The sequence below is a fragment of the Paramacrobiotus metropolitanus genome, unplaced genomic scaffold, assembly GCF_019649055.1.
Source record: "Paramacrobiotus metropolitanus isolate TYO unplaced genomic scaffold, Prichtersi_v1.0 Parri_scaffold0000018, whole genome shotgun sequence".
Classification (NCBI taxonomy): Eukaryota; Metazoa; Tardigrada; class Eutardigrada; order Parachela; family Macrobiotidae; genus Paramacrobiotus; species Paramacrobiotus metropolitanus.
The window spans coordinates 310425-329215 of NW_026570238.1; the positions used below are offsets into that span (position 1 = coordinate 310425).

The 18791-nt window shown below is 42.1% G+C and overlaps 6 protein-coding genes and 1 non-coding gene across 11 annotated transcripts; 5 read left to right on the forward strand and 2 right to left on the reverse strand.

Moving 5' to 3' along the window:
* Positions 1-79: 79 nt before the first annotated feature.
* Positions 80-3141, forward strand: LOC129585773 (uncharacterized). The gene is made up of 7 exons (XM_055478616.1): positions 80-1258; positions 1483-1682; positions 1780-1932; positions 2043-2145; positions 2284-2518; positions 2595-2707; positions 2791-3141. Exons 1-7 carry the CDS (start codon positions 547-549, stop codon positions 2829-2831), a joined length of 1557 nt encoding a protein of 518 aa, XP_055334591.1. The 5' UTR covers positions 80-546; the 3' UTR covers positions 2832-3141.
* A 312-nt stretch (positions 3142-3453) lies between these two features.
* Positions 3454-3525, forward strand: Trnaa-ugc (transfer RNA alanine (anticodon UGC)). The gene has a single exon. It is a non-coding gene; the product is annotated as a tRNA-Ala (tRNA).
* A 481-nt stretch (positions 3526-4006) lies between these two features.
* LOC129585841 (uncharacterized) lies at positions 4007-5582 on the forward strand. Its single transcript, XM_055478723.1, has 6 exons — positions 4007-4183; positions 4338-4445; positions 4535-4721; positions 4783-4867; positions 4958-5194; positions 5251-5582. Exons 3-6 carry the CDS (start codon positions 4701-4703, stop codon positions 5580-5582), a joined length of 675 nt encoding a protein of 224 aa, XP_055334698.1. The 5' UTR covers positions 4007-4183; positions 4338-4445; positions 4535-4700.
* Positions 5583-6137: 555 nt separating this feature from the next.
* Positions 6138-7434, forward strand: LOC129585893 (uncharacterized). The gene is made up of 6 exons (XM_055478795.1): positions 6138-6233; positions 6343-6417; positions 6476-6559; positions 6658-6741; positions 6848-6925; positions 6988-7434. Exons 3-6 carry the CDS (start codon positions 6476-6478, stop codon positions 7252-7254), a joined length of 513 nt encoding a protein of 170 aa, XP_055334770.1. The 5' UTR covers positions 6138-6233; positions 6343-6417; the 3' UTR covers positions 7255-7434.
* Positions 7435-10665: 3231 nt separating this feature from the next.
* On the reverse strand, positions 10666-12184 carry LOC129585842 (uncharacterized). The gene is made up of 4 exons (XM_055478724.1): positions 11331-12184; positions 11046-11252; positions 10745-10777; positions 10666-10689 (listed from the first exon to the last, which is right to left on the reverse strand). The coding sequence occupies exons 1-4, from the start codon at positions 12027-12029 to the stop codon at positions 10666-10668; spliced, it is 963 nt and encodes a 320-aa protein (XP_055334699.1). The 5' UTR covers positions 12030-12184.
* Positions 12185-12352: 168 nt separating this feature from the next.
* Positions 12353-16684, forward strand: LOC129585794 (outer dense fiber protein 3-like). 4 transcript variants are annotated; one of them, XM_055478644.1, is made up of 7 exons: positions 12439-13548; positions 13685-13792; positions 14274-14395; positions 14695-14747; positions 14821-14961; positions 15154-15461; positions 15684-16684. In XM_055478644.1, the coding sequence occupies exons 1-6, from the start codon at positions 13488-13490 to the stop codon at positions 15437-15439; spliced, it is 771 nt and encodes a 256-aa protein (XP_055334619.1). In that variant the 5' UTR covers positions 12439-13487; the 3' UTR covers positions 15440-15461; positions 15684-16684. The 4 variants fall into 4 exon arrangements, with proteins under 4 accessions (XP_055334620.1, XP_055334619.1, XP_055334621.1 ...); XM_055478643.1 differs by lacking the exon at positions 15684-16684 and having other exon boundaries at positions 12442-13548; positions 15154-15608; XM_055478645.1 differs by lacking the exons at positions 14695-14747; positions 15684-16684 and having other exon boundaries at positions 12353-13548; positions 14274-14400; positions 15154-15611.
* LOC129585793 (uncharacterized) lies at positions 15490-18481 on the reverse strand. 2 transcript variants are annotated; one of them, XM_055478640.1, is made up of 5 exons: positions 17896-18481; positions 17230-17391; positions 17007-17159; positions 16455-16613; positions 15492-15978 (listed from the first exon to the last, which is right to left on the reverse strand). In XM_055478640.1, the coding sequence occupies exons 1-5, from the start codon at positions 18310-18312 to the stop codon at positions 15739-15741; spliced, it is 1131 nt and encodes a 376-aa protein (XP_055334615.1). In that variant the 5' UTR covers positions 18313-18481; the 3' UTR covers positions 15492-15738. The 2 variants fall into 2 exon arrangements, with proteins under 2 accessions (XP_055334617.1, XP_055334615.1); XM_055478642.1 differs by lacking the exon at positions 16455-16613 and having other exon boundaries at positions 15490-15978.
* Positions 18482-18791: the final 310 nt, after the last annotated feature.

An 18791-nucleotide genomic window follows, 5' to 3' on the forward strand; every position in this document is an offset into this window, starting at 1 on the left:
AGTAGACACTCTGATCTGCGTGGCATGGCTTGCCCACTCGCTTGCTTTGTTTCGAACGGCTTTCCAAAAACCAAACTGCTTCCTCTTTCGAGTCCGAGCAAGCCAAATCGCTCCCATGATTCAAGACGGCATCTATTCAAGAGCCGTATTGAAGATTTTCTTACGTTTAAGATTACGAGTGGTGAATTAGGAAAAAGTCCCAAGAACTTTTATTTTATCGCTAGCGGATAATTTTCCCGATTTTTCGCCATTGCATGCGTGTATTAATTTGCGATTGTTATGACTGTTTGTCGTAGTGTTCGATAGTGGAGATTTGTTCCACCGTGATAATGTAGCGACGAACATCTCTGCTCGCAACGATATGTTAAGTGGATCGTGTAATCACTAAGTCCATTGTATTTTCCAGTCCTTGGTCCGTGCACCAATCTGAACCTGTCCACCGATTGCGATTACGAAAAGTGCTTAGAGCAGAACTGGATGGGTGATTCGTGAAGCGCTTGTGTCCGATATTACGGGTCTAAATACTGATGATCGTACTGGTACAGGATGTCTTCTATGGCACAAGCTTATCGTCGCTTAGCCAGTGGTGCTGGCAGAGCTTCTCCGCGTAAACGACAGCCCGCTCCGAGACAGCCTCGAGCTCCACAGCCTGCAAGGGGTCGCCGGCGACGCAGAGAAGAGCGTTACGATTCTTCGCCCGATCTATCCGGGAGTGATGACGAAGCTACGGGCAGGCGACGCAGAAAGCGGCCTGTGCGACAGCGAGGAGCCGTGCTTCCGCCACCTGCACCCCCTCCTGCTCCGCTGGCAGCGGAAGAATCCGATGCAGGCTCGTCAGATGACGATGTGGACGAGGGGCCGAATTTCGCTAATTTTATCGCTCAGCCCGCAAATCTACTGTTGAATCCGATCGCCGACAATCCCACCGCAGATGGTGGGGCTGTTCCAGAAGCAGCAGCTGCTGCAGGGCCCCCGCTAGTCCAGAGAAATGGAGAACAAAATCTCGATAATAACGAACAAGCTTTGAATGTGAATGCGCCTTCAGTTAAAGTTGAAATACCGAGGCCTGCCGTTCAAACACGGATATTACAACCCACAAATATCGAAAGACCAGCGCAGGAGCGGATTTTTGCTGTGGATGGTAAACTGGAAGTGCGGTTGAATGAACCCACGTTATCCGTACTGGAAATTCCCACCGCGATGAAAGATCCGCCATTTTATCGGATATCGACGCAACTCATAGGATGCCATAATATTTGTAAGTTTGAAGTTGTTTTTCATTCTGTCTTGGCCCCATAGTCTGACTTCATTATAATTGTGACTACGCACAGATATGCTTTACAGTGGTGTAAGCCTACGTTTTGTTGTCGATAACGATAACTGGTTGCTTTTAAACATCGTTTTAGTGGGGTTCTTTGTAGTTACGTTAGTGAAATTTAAAGTGCGATTTAATTAGAAGTTATTGCATCATGCTTTTCGCAGCACGAGATCCTACCCTGACTTCGCGTGGGGTTAACCGGAGTGTTTTGTTGTCCTTTGTTTGCGGTCCGCAAGAAGCTATGATGAACGAACGCGCTTGCATATTGCTACGGTTTTGCGCGGTGCCTTCTGAACGAGCCGCTCCTGATCATCACCCACCAAATCTAACAGTTCTCCTGAATGAAACTGAAATTGTCAAACCGGTAAGCCGTAAGCGCGGTCGTTTTTATATTGCTGGATGGAACGCATTTTTTTTATTATTGACGAAACTGCGAATTGTTAATTTCATGTTTTGCACAGAAAACCATTAATTATGGTGTCATAAAGCGTAAGCCCTGGTATCCACCTGTGGAGATTGCGAAAACGCTACTGCGCACGGGAAGTGTTCACCAGTCTCTTACCATATCATGGACTGTGGAAGGAAATACGAAGTCTTTCCCTTCAACAGACCAGGTGAAGTTCTGTTAAGCTAGTTCATGGAATTGTGCATTGAGTTATTCGAAGTTCAACTTATAAAAGGTCTACTTGTGAGAATAAATGATTATGCTTCAATTTTATTGCAGGAATTTTTTGTTTTCGTTCAAACAGCGGAGCGAAAAACATTGGATATGGTGATGCAGGAAATAGGGAATAGAAGGATTCCGCTTGGTTATGGCGTTGCAAAAGGTTAGCAGCTTTACGGCTGACAGGGACTGTAGTAATATAATATTGTAAAAAACACGCGTTTTTAAAAAAAGAATTGAACATTACCGTGAAAATTTTGCAGTTGTCTTTACGTAAATTACATTGAGTAATTATTATTAGTGTATAATCAAATGAATGACGACGACGGGGACGTAGCGGGAGATTACCGAACTGTGAGTTTCATATGCCCGGTCTCGCGACAGCGTATCAGTGTTCCAGTTAGAGGGAAAAACTGCAATCATTTGGAATGCTTCGATGCACAGAAGTTCCTGGAACTGAATTCTGGGACTAATGCTAAATTTATCTGTCCAAAATGCAACAGTTGCATTCCTCCGGAAAGCTTGGTTGTCGATGGGTGAGTATCTGTGTAGTATTAACGGTGTTTCCAAGTCTGTACTTTTGAATGTCTCAATACACGTTTCTGTTACCAGATTCACCGAAGAAATGCTGAGGTTTACGCCCCAGCAGTCCCTTGAAATTATTGCGCAGAACGGAAATGTAAAAATTCGTGAGAAACCAGCTGTTGCTCCTGCAATCACCATTGGTAAGTGCATCGTATGTAATAATTCTGCATAATATTATACTCTCTGAAGTCAGAACAGTGTCCACAGGGATTTCATTTTGTAGATCTAAACACCCAAAGAGATTCGATTATACTTTTGGATTAGAGTTCGATTTTTTCTGGGGAGTCTTTGTGAATATGGATACTGGTGTTATAACTGATGGCGCTGTTCTTTTGCCGTTTGAAATAAGTTTCGCCGTTTATGGTAAAATAACCAACACTCCACGAGTGTGCGGTTGTTATCTTGCTGTTCTTAGCTTTCATACTTTTCGGTTCGTGGTTCACTTTTTCTGAGAGCGGAAACTTTATTTTGCCTAAAGTATAATATCCTCATTTGGGATAACTGAAAGGGTGTGCATATAAGTTTACCAACTTAACTGCATGGAATATGGATCACGGAAAATAAAATGTGTTTTCGCAGCAGCCACAATACTTAACTTAAACTGTCACAAGTTCATTCAAATCAGTTTTGGTGACGAATTTGGTCACCAAACCTATTCATCAGTAGCACTAGCCGCGAATTGCTTATTATTAGTCGTTGAACGGTGTAGAGTCAAAGACGTCTTTACTGTTCAAGCTGATGAGTTGATTTTTTGCAACTCTTATATGTAATTATGTACGCTGTGGTTGTTGCTGCCGGTTGGAAAAGCAAACGAAAGGTTGTTATGGAAGTCATACGTATATAACCGTTCAATGCTGAAAAATTTCATACAGTAGTGGCAACGTTTGGGCTATTAGCTCAGTGGTAGAGCGCTCGCTTTGCATGCGAGATGCCGAGGGTTCGATCCCCTCATAGTCCAGTTTTTATACATTGTTTAACTGAATTTTTGTTCTTGAGAATACCCGATATGCGGTCAACTGTCAAAAATTCCACAGTTGTTAAGTTAATAATATCCAGATTAGAGTTCCGTAATTATATAGTGAGGTGGTTCTGCAAAATTCAGGCAGGATTTAGAATCAAGGTACAGCTAACAAAGTACTGTAGCATTGCAAAACCCAAAACCGAACCCAGGATGGGGCTAGTTTCTAAAGCGGGGAATCTCACTAATTGATACAGTGCGCTACGGTATACATACCCATTTGGATGTATTGTATATTTAACAGTACTTACTTATTGGCAGTTGTAGCGGTCTCATTAGCAGCACAGCGAAATTAGCAGCAGGCTTGTTTCCATTGGTGCTGCTAAGTTAATGGGGTTGGAATTGCTGTCAGTCACCAAGCAGCGTCCAAGTTGCAAATTAGCAACAGCAGCGCCGCCGTACCCTGCATTGTGTTTCAACTCTAATCGTATTCGCTCACTTTCATGCTTTCTGCATTAATTATAGTTTTTAATTTCAAAGAATTTTTAGCGAATTATTCAAATACTCTTGTGAAATTTGAAATTCATCTTTCAAACGTTCTTTTCTGAGCTGGATGCGTCGTGCCGCAGGTGTTGTCCGTATATTATCGTGAGCCTTGGTAGGTCTCCTTTGATCTTTTCGTGACAGTGCATTATTTCTCTGCCGATTCACGAGCCTGAGCATTCAAAGTTCTTTCCACTACCATGCTTCCATGCTTCGCTACGGGCGAGCTCATTCCTTCCCTCATACTAAATAATGCCCCATGATTGCAGTGTCTGAAAGCTAGGATCGTCAAGACTGCGGAGATCTGCGGTGACGAGCAGCGGTTCCACCAACTCGTCAGGCTGTCCCCAGCTCTGTCCAGACGGATTAACGAACAGGTTTGTGCATTACGTTTCTGGATTCTATGCGCACACACACAGCTGAAAACTCGTGCAAACTGGCTATCTAAGACAATTTTTTTGAGAAGGTGTTGACATAAGGACAATAAACTTCACTTCACTTCACTTCACTTCACATATCACGGGCAAGGTGTTCTGAAGCGTGGTCGACAGCACGCCTAGCGTTGGCCCTTTAAAGACGTGAAGAATTTTATCTGCTAAAAGAGCCTGGAGAACCGCTAACCCTGTATCATAATGGCGCTATCATCTGATCAGGTAAGAAACAGTTGCAAATTCTTCGTTATCCAGCTTTCGAAGCGCAAGTTGTTCTTTGCAGTCTAGTGGAGCGGTTGGAACTTCAGGAGATGAGTCATCAGGCGGAATCCACGAGAAGCTTGCCCTGGAAAGCGAAGAAGTTCTGAGTATGTTGCGCATCAAGCTAATGATTATGTGAAATACTGGTTGTTTGATCTCAAGATCACATTGCTAGTCTGATTCCACCTGTTTTGTAGTAAGAGAAGCTTCGTTGCCGCTGCATAATCTCTTCAACGCTGTTAAGGGAAAGCACCGAATTCGGATTATAAATCCACTGCACTTGGAATCTTTCAAGGAAACTTTTCGCGATAAAGCTCCGTCTTCGCAGTCCATCTTTTTAACGGGAATCATTGACGCGCAGCCCGATGGAACTTTGGACAAGGACATTATACAAGCAGTCAAAGAGAATCGCATTCCCGTGTATATTATTGACGGTAATGTTTGTGTCAGCCCTGGCAATAATAAAATCAGAATTCAACAATTGTTATAGGTAACCACCGTTTGCGCGCCTTGAAAGAACTTGCTGAAGAAAAGGATTCGACGTGGTCAGAACAAAGCGAAGTACTTGTGAAAGTGTACAAGCCTTTGTCAAAATATGCCGGCATGCGTCTAGCGCGGCAAAAGGCAGAATCTGTCAATAACCAGCGCCAAGAGACTATATGGGACCTCTGCCGCTTGTTTCGGGATATTTGTTTTATGCACCAGGAAGATATTGGCGATGAATCTGTAGAAGTGAATAATGATAAATCGGTCGTCATTAACTGCAATCGAAAAATTGCTGCCGTTACGTCGATTCAGGTGAGAAAGAGATTTTCCGTTTGATCTTGGGATCAAAACGCCGTTAACGAGTATTTATTTATCAAAATTTACCATAGTTGCATATCTGATCCTGGGATCAAACTGTATAATCGCCCGGGTTTCATCCTTTTGCAGAATGTGAGTGCATCGCATCGGTATTTCTTGAATGTGCCAGACTTCCAGCTGATACGTGGGCCGTTGTGGAAGAATTCATGACTGCCGTGGAAAGCGGAGACGGTTTTGCTGACGTTCCTTTGAAACAGACAAGAGCGAAAAGTTAAGGTCGAGGGAAAAGTACGTGAAGCTAAGCACCGTGGAATTGTTTTAAAGATATCAAGACCGTTTTGAAAACCGACGAAGTCATTAAAAAAGTTTTGAAAGAAGCAATCGCTCAAAGGAGTTATGCCCCAGTAACGGCGTTAAAACAAGCAGGTATGAATTTCTGAATTTTGTTGCGCTGTACATGCTTAAGTACTATATTGCGTGTTCAGCCAAAGCAAAAGCTACCGCTACAAAGGCGACGACATCAACTACCGCTGGAACCAAACGGCCGGTCTCGTCTCCTCGTCCCGAGCCAAGAAAGTCAAAACTGCTAGTGCCGATGGATCAGCTGCGCCGGTTGACGTCGTCGCAAAGATTTCTCCACCCAAGACTGACACTGTGGATTCTCGACCAGTAAGTCCTCTGAAGTTTCAAGCTTGGCACAATTGATCTTGAGATCACATTTGATCCATAAAATAATAATATTTACTTTGCAACGTAACGTCAACATGTCTATCTGCAGAGCGACTTAGCTAAAGAACTGGAAACTGTCCGTAAAGAGAAGGAGGAAGCGCTGTCCAGTTTTGAGAAAGAACATGTACGCAATAAGCTAAAGCACCTTTTGTTCTGGAGCTGGTGTATATGCGTGTTTGTAGATGTCCGCTAACAACCTCACTAAAGAACTGAAGAAAATGCGTGAGGCAAGAGATGAAGCGCTTTCAAACCTACAGAAGGAGAAGGTAATTTTAAATGCGACATCTAATCTTGAGATCACAGGCAGCTTTAATGCAAAACGCCAGATGTCAAGCGTTACTCGAGCTACAAACTGTTTTTGTAGACCGCTCTTGTCACCATATCGGAAGAATTGGTGAACCTACGAAAAGAGAAAGAGGAAATGCTTGCAAAACTTCGGGCGATAGAGGTACGCATTAAACCATTGTTTCACATTCAACTCTAGATTTTATAAAGTAGTTAAAATTCAGACTGCTTAAGTTTGATCTTGAGATCACAAGAAATGTTATTTGAAGGCAAGCAGCGCTGGACAAAGTTCTCCAACGCCGTCCGAGGGCAGTCGACTCCCATTCATGCGGCTCGAAAAACAGTTCGTAAGTATTTAGTCTTCAAACTTAATAAGTAATTAAGCGTAGTAACTGTAATTGCCATTTAGGCTCATTCAATCGTGAGTTCCGTACGGCACATGTGCTTCCTGGATGGAAAACGTACCCTGTATCATGATGGTCAAATCGATCGCATTACACAGATGATCACCACCGATTCGTTCGGCATTTTGGAGAAAGGAAAACGAGACTACTCTAAACAGGAACGGGTTTCTCTTCACAAAAATGAGGTTTATTTTATTGATAAAACCTGGTACAAGTACAAGTTGGGAATTGTCAGCATTGATATCGAAAAATTCAGTGAGATTCTCGAATAATGCGAGCAAATTGTTGATTTGATGCCCTGTTAGCACTTTGTTCTTTAGTTTGAATTTTATATGTATATGCTAGACTTTCAATATTTTGTTGAGCTTTTTTATGTGAAACTTGAATGTATACTGTTGTCAGGTAAATTTTGTAGTAGCACATCCCGCTCACACTGTGCGGAATAAATCAACGATGGGTAATTACATACTGAAATCAGTTTTACGAAATGTGGTCTTTCATTGCCTGATTCTCTTTTGGGGAAAATATCCGGTATGAAATGATGATTGAAAATCTCTGGATAGTCGTCGTTTCGTTGACAGGGACTATGACGACCACAAATGTTTCGCTCGATCGGGAGCAGGCGAAAACGATAACGCTTATTATGGAAGCTGTCAGCTTTGCCGAGGCCACAAACAAAAAAGCGGGCACGGAAATCAAATTGTGCTGTGCTAGATGAAAACGATAATCCGCCCAAATTTAACGATTCTGTTTATGTAATGGCTACACCGGTTTACGGCAAAAAAGGTTTACTTGTGGGAAAGTAATTAATGCCTGAACCTATCATGATTTAAGCGCTGATTAATGATTATAAAATTAGTATAACAAATACGCGATAAATTGTTAGCTGATTTATATTAATTTTATTATGCTTTTTAGGTGACCGCAACCGATGCGGACGAGAGGAAGAACCGCAACCGATGCGGACGAGCTTCGTCGTTTGAACAATCCCTAAGAGTTCGAAAATTCTCGTACTATTTGCAGTTTTGACAAATACAGAGTACTATCATCTAAGCTGTACTCCAAATCATGTAATGTTCTGATACCCTCGCTCATATCAAGGCGTTTGTAGAACTTTTTTCTTGTGTTTTATGTCCGGATTGTTTTATTTACTTTATCCGGTACCTAAATCTAGTATGTCTAGAGGCACCTTAGTTAGAGGCACGTTAGTTAGACGCTGTATAGATTACAAGCCGTAATGATTTGCAGATATAACAGTGCTAAACGGTAGTGCAGTGGCTTTTAATAGAAAACTGAGATTTGCAATCATTGTCTGATCTCGAGATCAAAGTAGAGTTTAAATTCTTATCAAATTGGCACAAAGTACCACCGCGTCTAGCGCAGATTTTAAGTAAAAGGTCATCGCAGCAAGAATGAGTGCAGCCTGAAATACCACCAAGGCAGTCTAGACACGATCCTTTGTGATACATGTCACTTCCAGCTAAGTAGTTCTGAATCTTGTAGCAGTCTCGTTTAGTCAAGCATTCCCATTTCTCAAGGCCACTCATCCAACACCCAATGTCCTTCTCCTGACGCATCTGATACAGCTCCTGCAGCGCCGCATCCAGAATGCTTGACCCCGGACAGTGTGTCTCTTTGTAATGCTCACCAGCAATCTTTTCTAGGAAACCAAAATACGTTTCAATTTCTAAAGTTGATGGCAAATCTTTAGGAATTACTTTCGACAGAAATCCGTTTTCTTTGAAATACTGTCGCATCTTGTCGGCAAAGTCTGGTATCAGTTTTTCGATTTCCTCTTTGGTTGGAGCAGTCTGGCATACGTCATCACGCACAGAATAAGCCAAAGTCGTTGAATCCGAAATATCTACATTGCTTTATGATTTTCTGCTAAAAGAAGCTCTTTCCCGTTGACATACATTTCTGTGAACATTTTTGCGTTTTCAGCAGTTCTGCATGGCGGATCTCTGTCGCCGTTCCCGTAATACTCAATCCTAAACCGACCCGGGAGTGTGCGTGAAGTTTCAGTTATTCTTACGACTTTTGAACGAATCCGTTCGCTGCTCTTAGGCTTCTTTCGAAACGTCGGCTTCCAAAGAAATATGTCACCTTTTCAATGGAGACTTTGCGAGATGCTACTGCGGGCTTGTAAACGTTGCGATAAAAACGCCGCTCCACACATTCCAGTATCGTATCTCTGACACAGGCCCGACGAAATGCAAGCGTTTCCAGCCCAGTTAAAGCATGGGAACGCACCGGCTCCGGTAGTTTTTCTAATCGGTCTAAATGGCTAGCAATATTTTCATCGCAATCCTCTTCGTACTGCTCAACTTCTTCAATGGTTTGAAATTCTTCTTCTTCGTCAAAATTTTTTTCCGGAGTGAGGTTCCGTAGCATGTCCAGTTGGTACTCGTTCGGCTCGATAGGGTCCAGTTCTAAGAGAAATAAAAACTTTATTTGATCTTGAGATCACATGATTGCGAGTTACATCAAAGCGTTAATCAAGGGTATTGCATATTATTAATTCTTATATTCACTACGTTTACCGATGCCAAATTCGTTTCCATCCGGTAATGAGGGATATCCTTTAAATGCTTCGAACGGTGTCATACCAATGGAATGGTGGTCAGTACAATTGAGGATCCGCTGAACTGTTGGAAGCAAGTAAGGCCACGCGATCGCTTGTAAAGCGGCATCCGTGTTAGCCATAAGATGAGCCAAAACACGTTTCACTTTTTGATTTAGCCGTTCAACTTGTCCCTAGTAAACAAAAATGAAATGGTTGAGGAACATAGAACGCTACTACACGGCAAACCTGAGATTGTGGATGGTATGGTGCACCGTGAACAAAAACGGTTCCAGCAGGTTCTAACAACTCCTTAACGCGCTTATTGACAAATTCCTTTCCATTGTCGCTATGAAGCAGCTGTGGGCCGCCCTCATTTATAAAAAAAAGCTGCAAGGTTTTTCGCATTTCTTGGCCGGATTTAGATCGCAAAGGATACAAAAACAGTACCGCGTTAGACATTCCGTAACAGATAACACATAACGATACTCAGCATAGTTCAATCGCATCCCGGCATCAGAGTCCGGCGCCATGTCGATCAAATCGATTTGCAGCCTTTCCATTATTTCATGAACTCGAATTATTTTTGGGACATACGGCAGGACTGGCTTAGCCTGGCGAGTAATTTGACAGCCCTTGCAAATATCTTTTATAGAAGCCGCAACGGTCTTGGCGTAGGGGCAGTATATCTGTCGAAGCGACTGCTTTGCCAATACATTTTTGCGCTTTTTGGCGCACATGTCAGCGATGGAGAGAGATGGTTCCTCCATACGATTTCGAAAGCCTTGCGGAAGCGGCAGAACACTCTCTCCTGACATGGCTTGGTCTTGTACAGCAAATTTCCCAGATCGTCATACCGAAACCTATAATTTTCTTCAGATAACTTTCCAAAGTAAAAAAACGTGATCGCGACCGCAGAAGATTTCGTTCCTCTAGTGAGAGTGCCTAAATTTCCAAAGTAGGTGTTAGTTTTGATCTTGAGATCACAACAAGAAATTACTGCTTACATCTTTATCTTTCAATCTTTTTGTAAGGCGCTCAATTTTTGATATTGTTGCGTCGCTGATAAAACCTCGGACGGAAAATTTTGAAGAGTCCAACTGACCTTGGAACAGATGCGTCACAATTCCAAAGACTCGTTCTTCTATAGCAATTTAACGTGAAAATCATACTGAAACTTTAACTTTAATTTTTTTTACCTTCTGCTGCGACGTCACCAGCATAACCAGAGCCTAAAAAGCAACAATTAAGAAAAAAACAATGATATTAAAAAATGCATTTTATAGACTATAGTTGACCTTTTGGCTCCATTATGTCGGCGGTATAAGAATTCATCAATCCTTTCTTGAATAAAATCGTAGTAGATAAAGGTTTGCGTCGCTTTTCACAAGCAAAAACTTCCTCTGCTTGGTTTATGGTTTCCGGTACATCGACCACATCCTGATCATGTTCGGCAGTGCTATTTGTTGAAAGGAAGAGTGAGTGCTCTTGAAAGCGTACCATATTTGGAAAATCGCAGATGCACCACACTTCAACTTCAGTCAGTTGGGATTTATCTTTTGCTTCCAAAGAATCAAGGTATTCCAAAAGAATGCCGTTAGCGAAAAGGTCGAGTCGCACGGCAGAAAAATGGTTGTTTTCCCAAAACAAACACCACGGCTTTTTTGCTTTATCGGTTCTACAGCGGACCCACACCGAATGATAGCCCTGTAAAAGATGCAATGTGAATAACAGCAACGAAATCTTGTTATTGAGTTCCGTATTTGATCTTGAGATCAAACTGACCTGCGGGCGTATGATGATAATATTATTGTCGTGCGCAACCGCAGCAGCAATTATCCACATATAGCAGGTCCAGCTACAATCCTGGGTAATTTTCACAGCATGCTCATCAAGCCACGGTACGTACATTTCCGATGGCAGGATCCAAATACAATCTTCAGAAATATTGTTTCTGCGCGTTACTGGTTCTAGAGATTCTTTATCCACATACTTCAGGTGCAAATTTGACATATGCCGCTCTGCACAAAACTGTGCAAGAGATGCTACTAATGTCTTCTGGTGTTTCTCGAAGCGACAACAAGAATCTTTTTGATCATTTGGGTGAATAATTAAAGCTTCTCTTTCCAAAATCAAGCAGAGAGCTGTTCTAAGCCGGTACTCAACTGCTAGAGCTTCTGTACCGTTCCCAAGTATCGCCAAAGCGTTGAAAAAGCAGTTTCCATCACCCGTGGTCTGGAGTGCGCGAGACGTGTCAAAGATTATAGGAACAAGAGCTCTGAGTTGCTTTGTTTCTTCAGTTGCGGTCTGTCCTGGATTCAGTTCATCCAGATAGTTCAAGGAATCAAGCGTGAAACCCCGAGAACCCAGTTCCTCCCATATTGCTGCAGCTTGAACATACAAACCGGACGAACACGTTCGAGCTGTTTCACACAAAGAACTCAAAGCAGTTTTGCAAAATATAATCCTCTCTTCCATTGTCATGCAAAAGTTCAAATCACATTATTTTATAAATTATTTGTTTCAGCCAAGAAAATAAACAGCAATAGCAACTGCTACGCAAATATTGCGTCACTACCCAGAATGATAGCAGCAGCAGTAAGTATCTGCAGTGCTGTTTGGATCCAGAAAGGGGCGTAGCGTAGGCGTTCCCATTGCTTTCAACAGCACCAATGAAACTTTCCTTGCTGCTAATCTGACGGCGCTGCTAATGAGACCGCTACAGCAGTTATTGCTACTTGTTACTTATATACAAGCCCATCCAACAATTCTTTGACCGCTGTAAGCGGGAATTTAAAGAAACGTGGGCTTGAGCCATTTAATGTGCTTCGACACGTCACGCCACATGGGTCTGCGTATTCAGCGTAAATAAGCAACAAATCTGCATGTGTTGCAGTTACTGTATCTGTGATATACAACGTAATATGTTTAGCATTATTTATTGCCATCATAATTTATATTAATTTTATGCTTTTGTATCAGTATTATCTTTGCTTTGCAATACAATATCGCGGTGGTACTTAATATCCATATTACTTTCAAATTACTGATTGCAACATGCCCGGGCTAAAGATGATTGATTCCACGTTGGTCTAATAATGGTCGATTAATTGTGATCTAATATATTATTATTGGTTGAATATTTATAAATATATCTGCCACTACACTACGATGCGTATTTGCATTACTGTGCGCGATTTATATGCGCTGCGCTTACAGCGGTCAAAGAATTGTTGGATGGGCTTGTATATTGAATTATTCTACAATTCAGTTTTTCGTAAGTATCGGTGATATGTATCATAATGTATGTTATGTGTCACCACGTTGGTCTAGCCTTGGCTTGCAATACGTATTTATGCAACAAACAACAACAACAATACGTAATAAATCATCGTTTTTGGTTACTGTGAACAGTTGTACTTGTTGCTTGGCGTTGACCCTCTCCCATTTGACGGAAAGGAGAGGTCTCGAAAACAACATGTATGATATAACTGCCATGAAACCGTAATTGTCAAATGCGGTACTCGTTTGGAAGCGCTATCATGAAAGCACAACGATTTCAAGATCGCTAAAAATACTCGTAAATGCTACTAATATATGAAAATGTTATATTTAATTGCTGACTTACCAACCGTATATTGCATAACTATATACTTATTTTGTCATATTGCATGGTCAATACTTAGGGTAGTAATGAAGCCCTCACAATTTGACCTTAGCTGCGTCGTATGCTTTCAAGTTTCAGTTTTTAGCTTTTCTTATTATCTACTTTGATATTTACTTATTCACTGGAATCACTGCTGGTTCAAGATTACTGCAAAGCCATAAATCATCGAAATATTATTTATAATAATGCTTACTCCCAAGCCACTGAAGCAGCACACAAAATTAATTTGATATTATTATTATTCCTGCACGTACTCCATTCTGCTCAAATAAGCCATGCCACCCGCGGCGGAATTGACAGTTAAACCCAGCTATCCCATTGCCGCCAAGCTGAAAGGTCAGAACACAATAAAACGACTCTAAAGGTCGTTTACAGTATCCGAAAGATTTAAGTTTAGCTTTAGCGGCTACATGAAACCATCATGCATAATCGTACGCTGAGCACTTCAATTTAAGTTTTAAATTACGAATAGGTCCCGGGCCTGGAACATATCTGTTACCCAGTGCAATCGGATGGCGAAATCACAACCCCACTCTAAAACGGTGTCCAGCGTACACTTTCAGGATGCTGCTCACAATAAGTGCGTCAATTGAGTAAGTAGGTGGTAGACTGGCCGTGCTCTCAGTGTTCCCGACAGGCAGTTTTTCAAAATAATTCTTTTTTGCATTACGATAATATGCGATAAGACGTAAAACTTCAATAGGCAATACAGCAATTAAATAAGTTAAATAGCCATCACAACTACATAAGGTGCAAGTACGGGCACACTACTTCACATAAAAGATCATAAAAGAACAAATTCTCTGCCCTCTCGTTGACCAGAAAATAAAATAAGAATGCTAAATTGTTGTAGTTAATCACACCTTACAAAAAAAACAGCAAAAGATAAGCAGATTAAAAGAAAGCCAAAAATATAAATTCAGACAACGTTGTGTACGATGTGATGGCAAAAAAGTTAATGTTAGATCTTTCTGATGGGCGTATGTGCAACTGGTTAAGTACATCTGCATAGCCTGATATTTAAACACGAAATAAGTTGGACTATTAATCGGAATATACAGAGAGTAAAGGCACATCGCCGGGGCCGCAGTATGGATTCTCACCCAAATTAACCAACCGAGGAATTGTCCATGCGCCGGCATTTTCCATGGGAGCTCGTTTACCGGAAGCTAGGGGCGACAACGTAAGGTGACTCCTTACTTGAAGCGCAAAGCAACATTAAAAGGCTACTGATGTACATAATAATGTGGAATTCAATTTTTTATAGCGCTAGCCAATATTATTGCATGCTGTAAGAAGTTTTAAATGCTTAGAATACCTTCTAACGGCAACACACGTGAGGTGACAACACGGTTACACCTATGTTTACGTGATCATAAAACAGGAGTCAAATATCTTCGCTTTTCTTCAACTAAAATTACGATTTTTCCAATGTATGACAGAACATCGTAATCCGGGCCGAATGACCCTGCTTTTTCGCAGACTCCGGGGCCAGGCGCACATAACGTCGAGAGGAATTTTCCAACAAAATACAGGCATCTTTTCGTCCTCAAATTTACCAACGTTTCAGAAGATCCATTTTGTGCTCTAAACAATTTTTGTCGGTAGATCTCCTGCTTGGCATATGGCATTACCAGCGCTTAAGGACAAACCCAATTCCAATCCTGCTCCTAACGTGTACGAAATTCCGTATATTACCGGCACCAAGCATCCTTGTTTCACTGACACGCCACGATTCACAATGCGTATGTAAGTGCTTGAGAAATTATTATGCTTCGCTTCTGTTCTAGCGAATCAAATTACTCAGCCTACCGGTGGCAATAAAGCTGGTGTAAAAAAATTTCTGTATCTTTTGCATGCTTGTATTACGAACGTATAAACGAGCAGGAAATCCCTGGCCTTTCGTCCTGGGAAAGTTTTAAAGCTAACAACTTTCTGCAGTAAACCGTTGATTGGAGGATTCACGCAAGACTTCACCAAGACACCCGGCTCGGCGGCCTATACTGCGGTCAATTTGGAGAAAATCAAGCAGCGATCCCCGGCCTACACGATGCAGGACAGACGACCTTTGCCAATGGGTTTCCACGTACCTGGTCCAGCCGCCTACACACCATCCATGATGAACAAGCCCCGCTATCCATCCTATTCCCTGGCTTCGAAGCATTCCCCGTACACAACGCCATACAAAGAAAACAATCCTGATCTAGCCCTGCACTGGGATTACTAAATCAATAACTGCAAGCTGTCAAGTAGCCAGATCAATATTGCGCTAATTCACTTGCAACAGAATCGATCAACAACTTCTAGTTTATCATTTCTTGTCCGGGTAAATAAGGAAATCACTGAGAACATTCAGCGCAGCAACGCACAATAACAACAACAGTAGTTACTTTAGTCCAACACGGGCAAACAATAAATAATGCATGTACAAGATCAAAAACATTTCAGTACTAGTATCTGCTGCGTTTCAGTCAATGCAACAACGCAGATGCACGGTAAACGAAGTGGATGCAAAACCCACAGTCACTAAACGAGCCCGAACGTGTTGGCACTAGATGCCAATGCCTCATCCTGGCCTTCGATAACATTCCCGTCTTCATCAAATCGACTGCAACGCTTCTTCCACTGACACGATTTACACCAGAGATCACGGCGAGATATTCCGTACATTTTCCGACAACGATTACCACGGCCCCGGCTCTTCCTCAATCCTCCTAATTTCAGCTTGGGTGGCATGGCAGTTTCTGCTTTCTTCATACCGGCAACCTACAAAATTTCAAAGCAAATTAATACTAGTCTAAGGAAGCTCATTGTCTGCACCTCAAAATCTGTTATAGCCACGCCAGAAGACCAGAACAGCACGGTATTACTGATACGGTGATACCGTATCAGCAATTCATGAACATGAACCACGGCACTTATTGCGCACAGGCCCACGGTTACGGCTACAAGGAACAGTTTATACTGAAGGATATGATCCGAAAATTCTTTTCGAAGCTTACTGGTGAACTGAAGCAAGAAACAGGAAAAAAAACAAGCCTATTCGAACGGTTGAATTTGATGCATTCAACACCTCGAGCGACAAAAAAAGCAGACAAAGCCGCCTGGAAGATTCAAGATACAGATTTTCCTTTCCTTCACGTTAACGGAAAACTGAAGAATATATCTGCGGGCCGGAAATATCTGTCGGCATACTTCCGGTCCCGTGAGAGTACTTGACAATTGTAATAACCCGCATTTACCCCATTTTTATTATTCCGTCGCTTTTTTATCCGTTGGGGACCGTTTTCGGCGGTTCGATCTGAAGGGGTAGTTTTGGTCACTCTTATACTGATTTCGCCCAGAGAAGATGCTGCACTTCCCACTTGGGCACCGCTTCCTGGCTGCGAAGATAATGTGGTCTGAAATGTTGAAATATCTTTTTACAAACGGGCTCACTTTTAGAAAGGGACCGAGAGCAACCAACAGTTTTAGAAAACAAGATGTCGCAGAAATGTAGCATGCAGACGATCAGGCAGAAAAAAATCCATAGAAGCAAGCGGCGACGAAAACGAAAGTAGTGCGTAAGCCCAGGAAAACTAACAATAAGCTGTCAAGCATAGAGAATGCGTAGAAAACCTCGAAATTTCTTGCACCTCACCGCACAGATAATAATCATGCTAGAAAGACCACCGTACAATTCAGCGAAAAACAACACAGCGCCAGCGACTACAGAAATCAGTCAATGCAGTAGAACTGATTGTGAGTGCGCATGCATTTTAATCCTCCACAGCAATCGTAAATTATCTTCTTACCATTTCTTCATCCAGTGCGAGAACTTCATCACATTGCAGTTTAAAAGGCACCGTAGTGACGGTATTGTGGAATGTTGGCATCGGCTGAATGCGCCGCTTACCACCTCTTCCACGTATTTTCCCATTAGAAGACTCCGCAGTTCTTCCAACGCCCTGATAGAAATAATTTGATAAATAGGATAGCGTTTTATTTTTCCCGGTCGGTTCTGGACAAGAGACTTACAGCTCTGATGCCCGGTTTGTGCAATGAGCCCTTCGAAGCAGCAGCCGCCGAACCATGTTTCTCCCTTGACGTCGATGGTTCATCACTTTTCCTTTCAAAAAGTTTTAGTTTTGCAGCCAAATTGTATGTGGATCCAGTGGAGCTAGACGATCCTTCAGAACCCTGCAAAGATGTAAGCAGTGTCAAGCGAGATTATTCAGCGCGCATAAGCGGTAAGCACGCGACTGTACTGTACAGTACATACGAAGCGGCAGAATGTATGGCATAAAACGTGATTATGCCGAACAGGCTGTTAGCAGCATGTTCATAAAAAGAAAAAAAACTGGAAATCATTGTTCCATTTAAGTCGATAATACGGTCCAATTTCCTCGGCAATGTGCAGTTGTCTCCAATCGCCATAATGATTATGTTTATTACAGTTTATAGTTTTAATAAAATAAGAAGAAAAAAAATGTTTAATTAATCTTTGAGTTGTCCTTCTAGTCACACAAGTCCAAATATCCCGTTATACAGGCGAAAATTATGAATATGCACTACAGGGAGTGTTCGCATATCCGCTCGGTAAACTTCAGATACAGCTTGTAACGTGGCCGTACGCTGTATACCAAATGCCGCAAAACAATTTCAACCAGAAAAACAAACATTGCAAAAATACTTTTCACCTACCGGCTGAGAATCGTCATTTTCTTCCAAACTGATTCTACTACGGGAAGACTTCGACGCCAGCCACGATGTTGAGCTGGAGGGTAATCTCGTTGCTGCGAGCTCCGAGTCTGTATTCAGGTCTCGATGGAATATGGACTTGGACTTCTCCAGTTGTGCTTTGACATTAGCCAGAATGGTCTGCTTAATCAAATACTGGAAGTCACTTGTGCGCAAACGCGTTAAAAATTCTCTTCCTGAGGAATCAATGAGAGTAATACTGGCGTTGGCATCGTTCTTAAAATGATTGAACATGTTAGCCCCCGCTTTTAGCCAACCCGATATCTCTGGTACCGCTTCCACAGTAGACGGCTCATTCGGTGGAATCGGTGTAGACTCTGGCTCCTGCTTCACGTCAACGGCTGAGGGACTTTGTGCCATCCTTTAACAATTATTCTAGAGAATGCTTTTAATGAAATAGGAGCATCAGTTTTCCAGTGTTGTTGTTTGTGATAACTAATAAGTTCAATGGGACCATCGTGTGTTAATGGACAACTCCATATGTACTTTTACAGAATGTTGCATATCTGGTCTCGTATAATAAAGTTGAATAAACTATAGAATACGGATACGGTAGTAGTGCCTCCTATCAGCTTCTCTAATACCGGGTAACCGACCGGCATTGACTGTCGAAGGACTGAACAAGCGTGCGCATGGCAATCACAACGTATACACCAACGCTGACACCGCCTTATAAAAACGGAATACACCTAGGTTGGCAGCCACACGAACATCTTTTACGCAGCTGTACATTTAACACGGTACAGTCTTCTTGAAATTTAGTCAAGTGAAGTAGAAACAAAAATGCAAAAACTTGTGCGATTTTTATTGGTACAATTAAGAAATGTTCACAATATCAC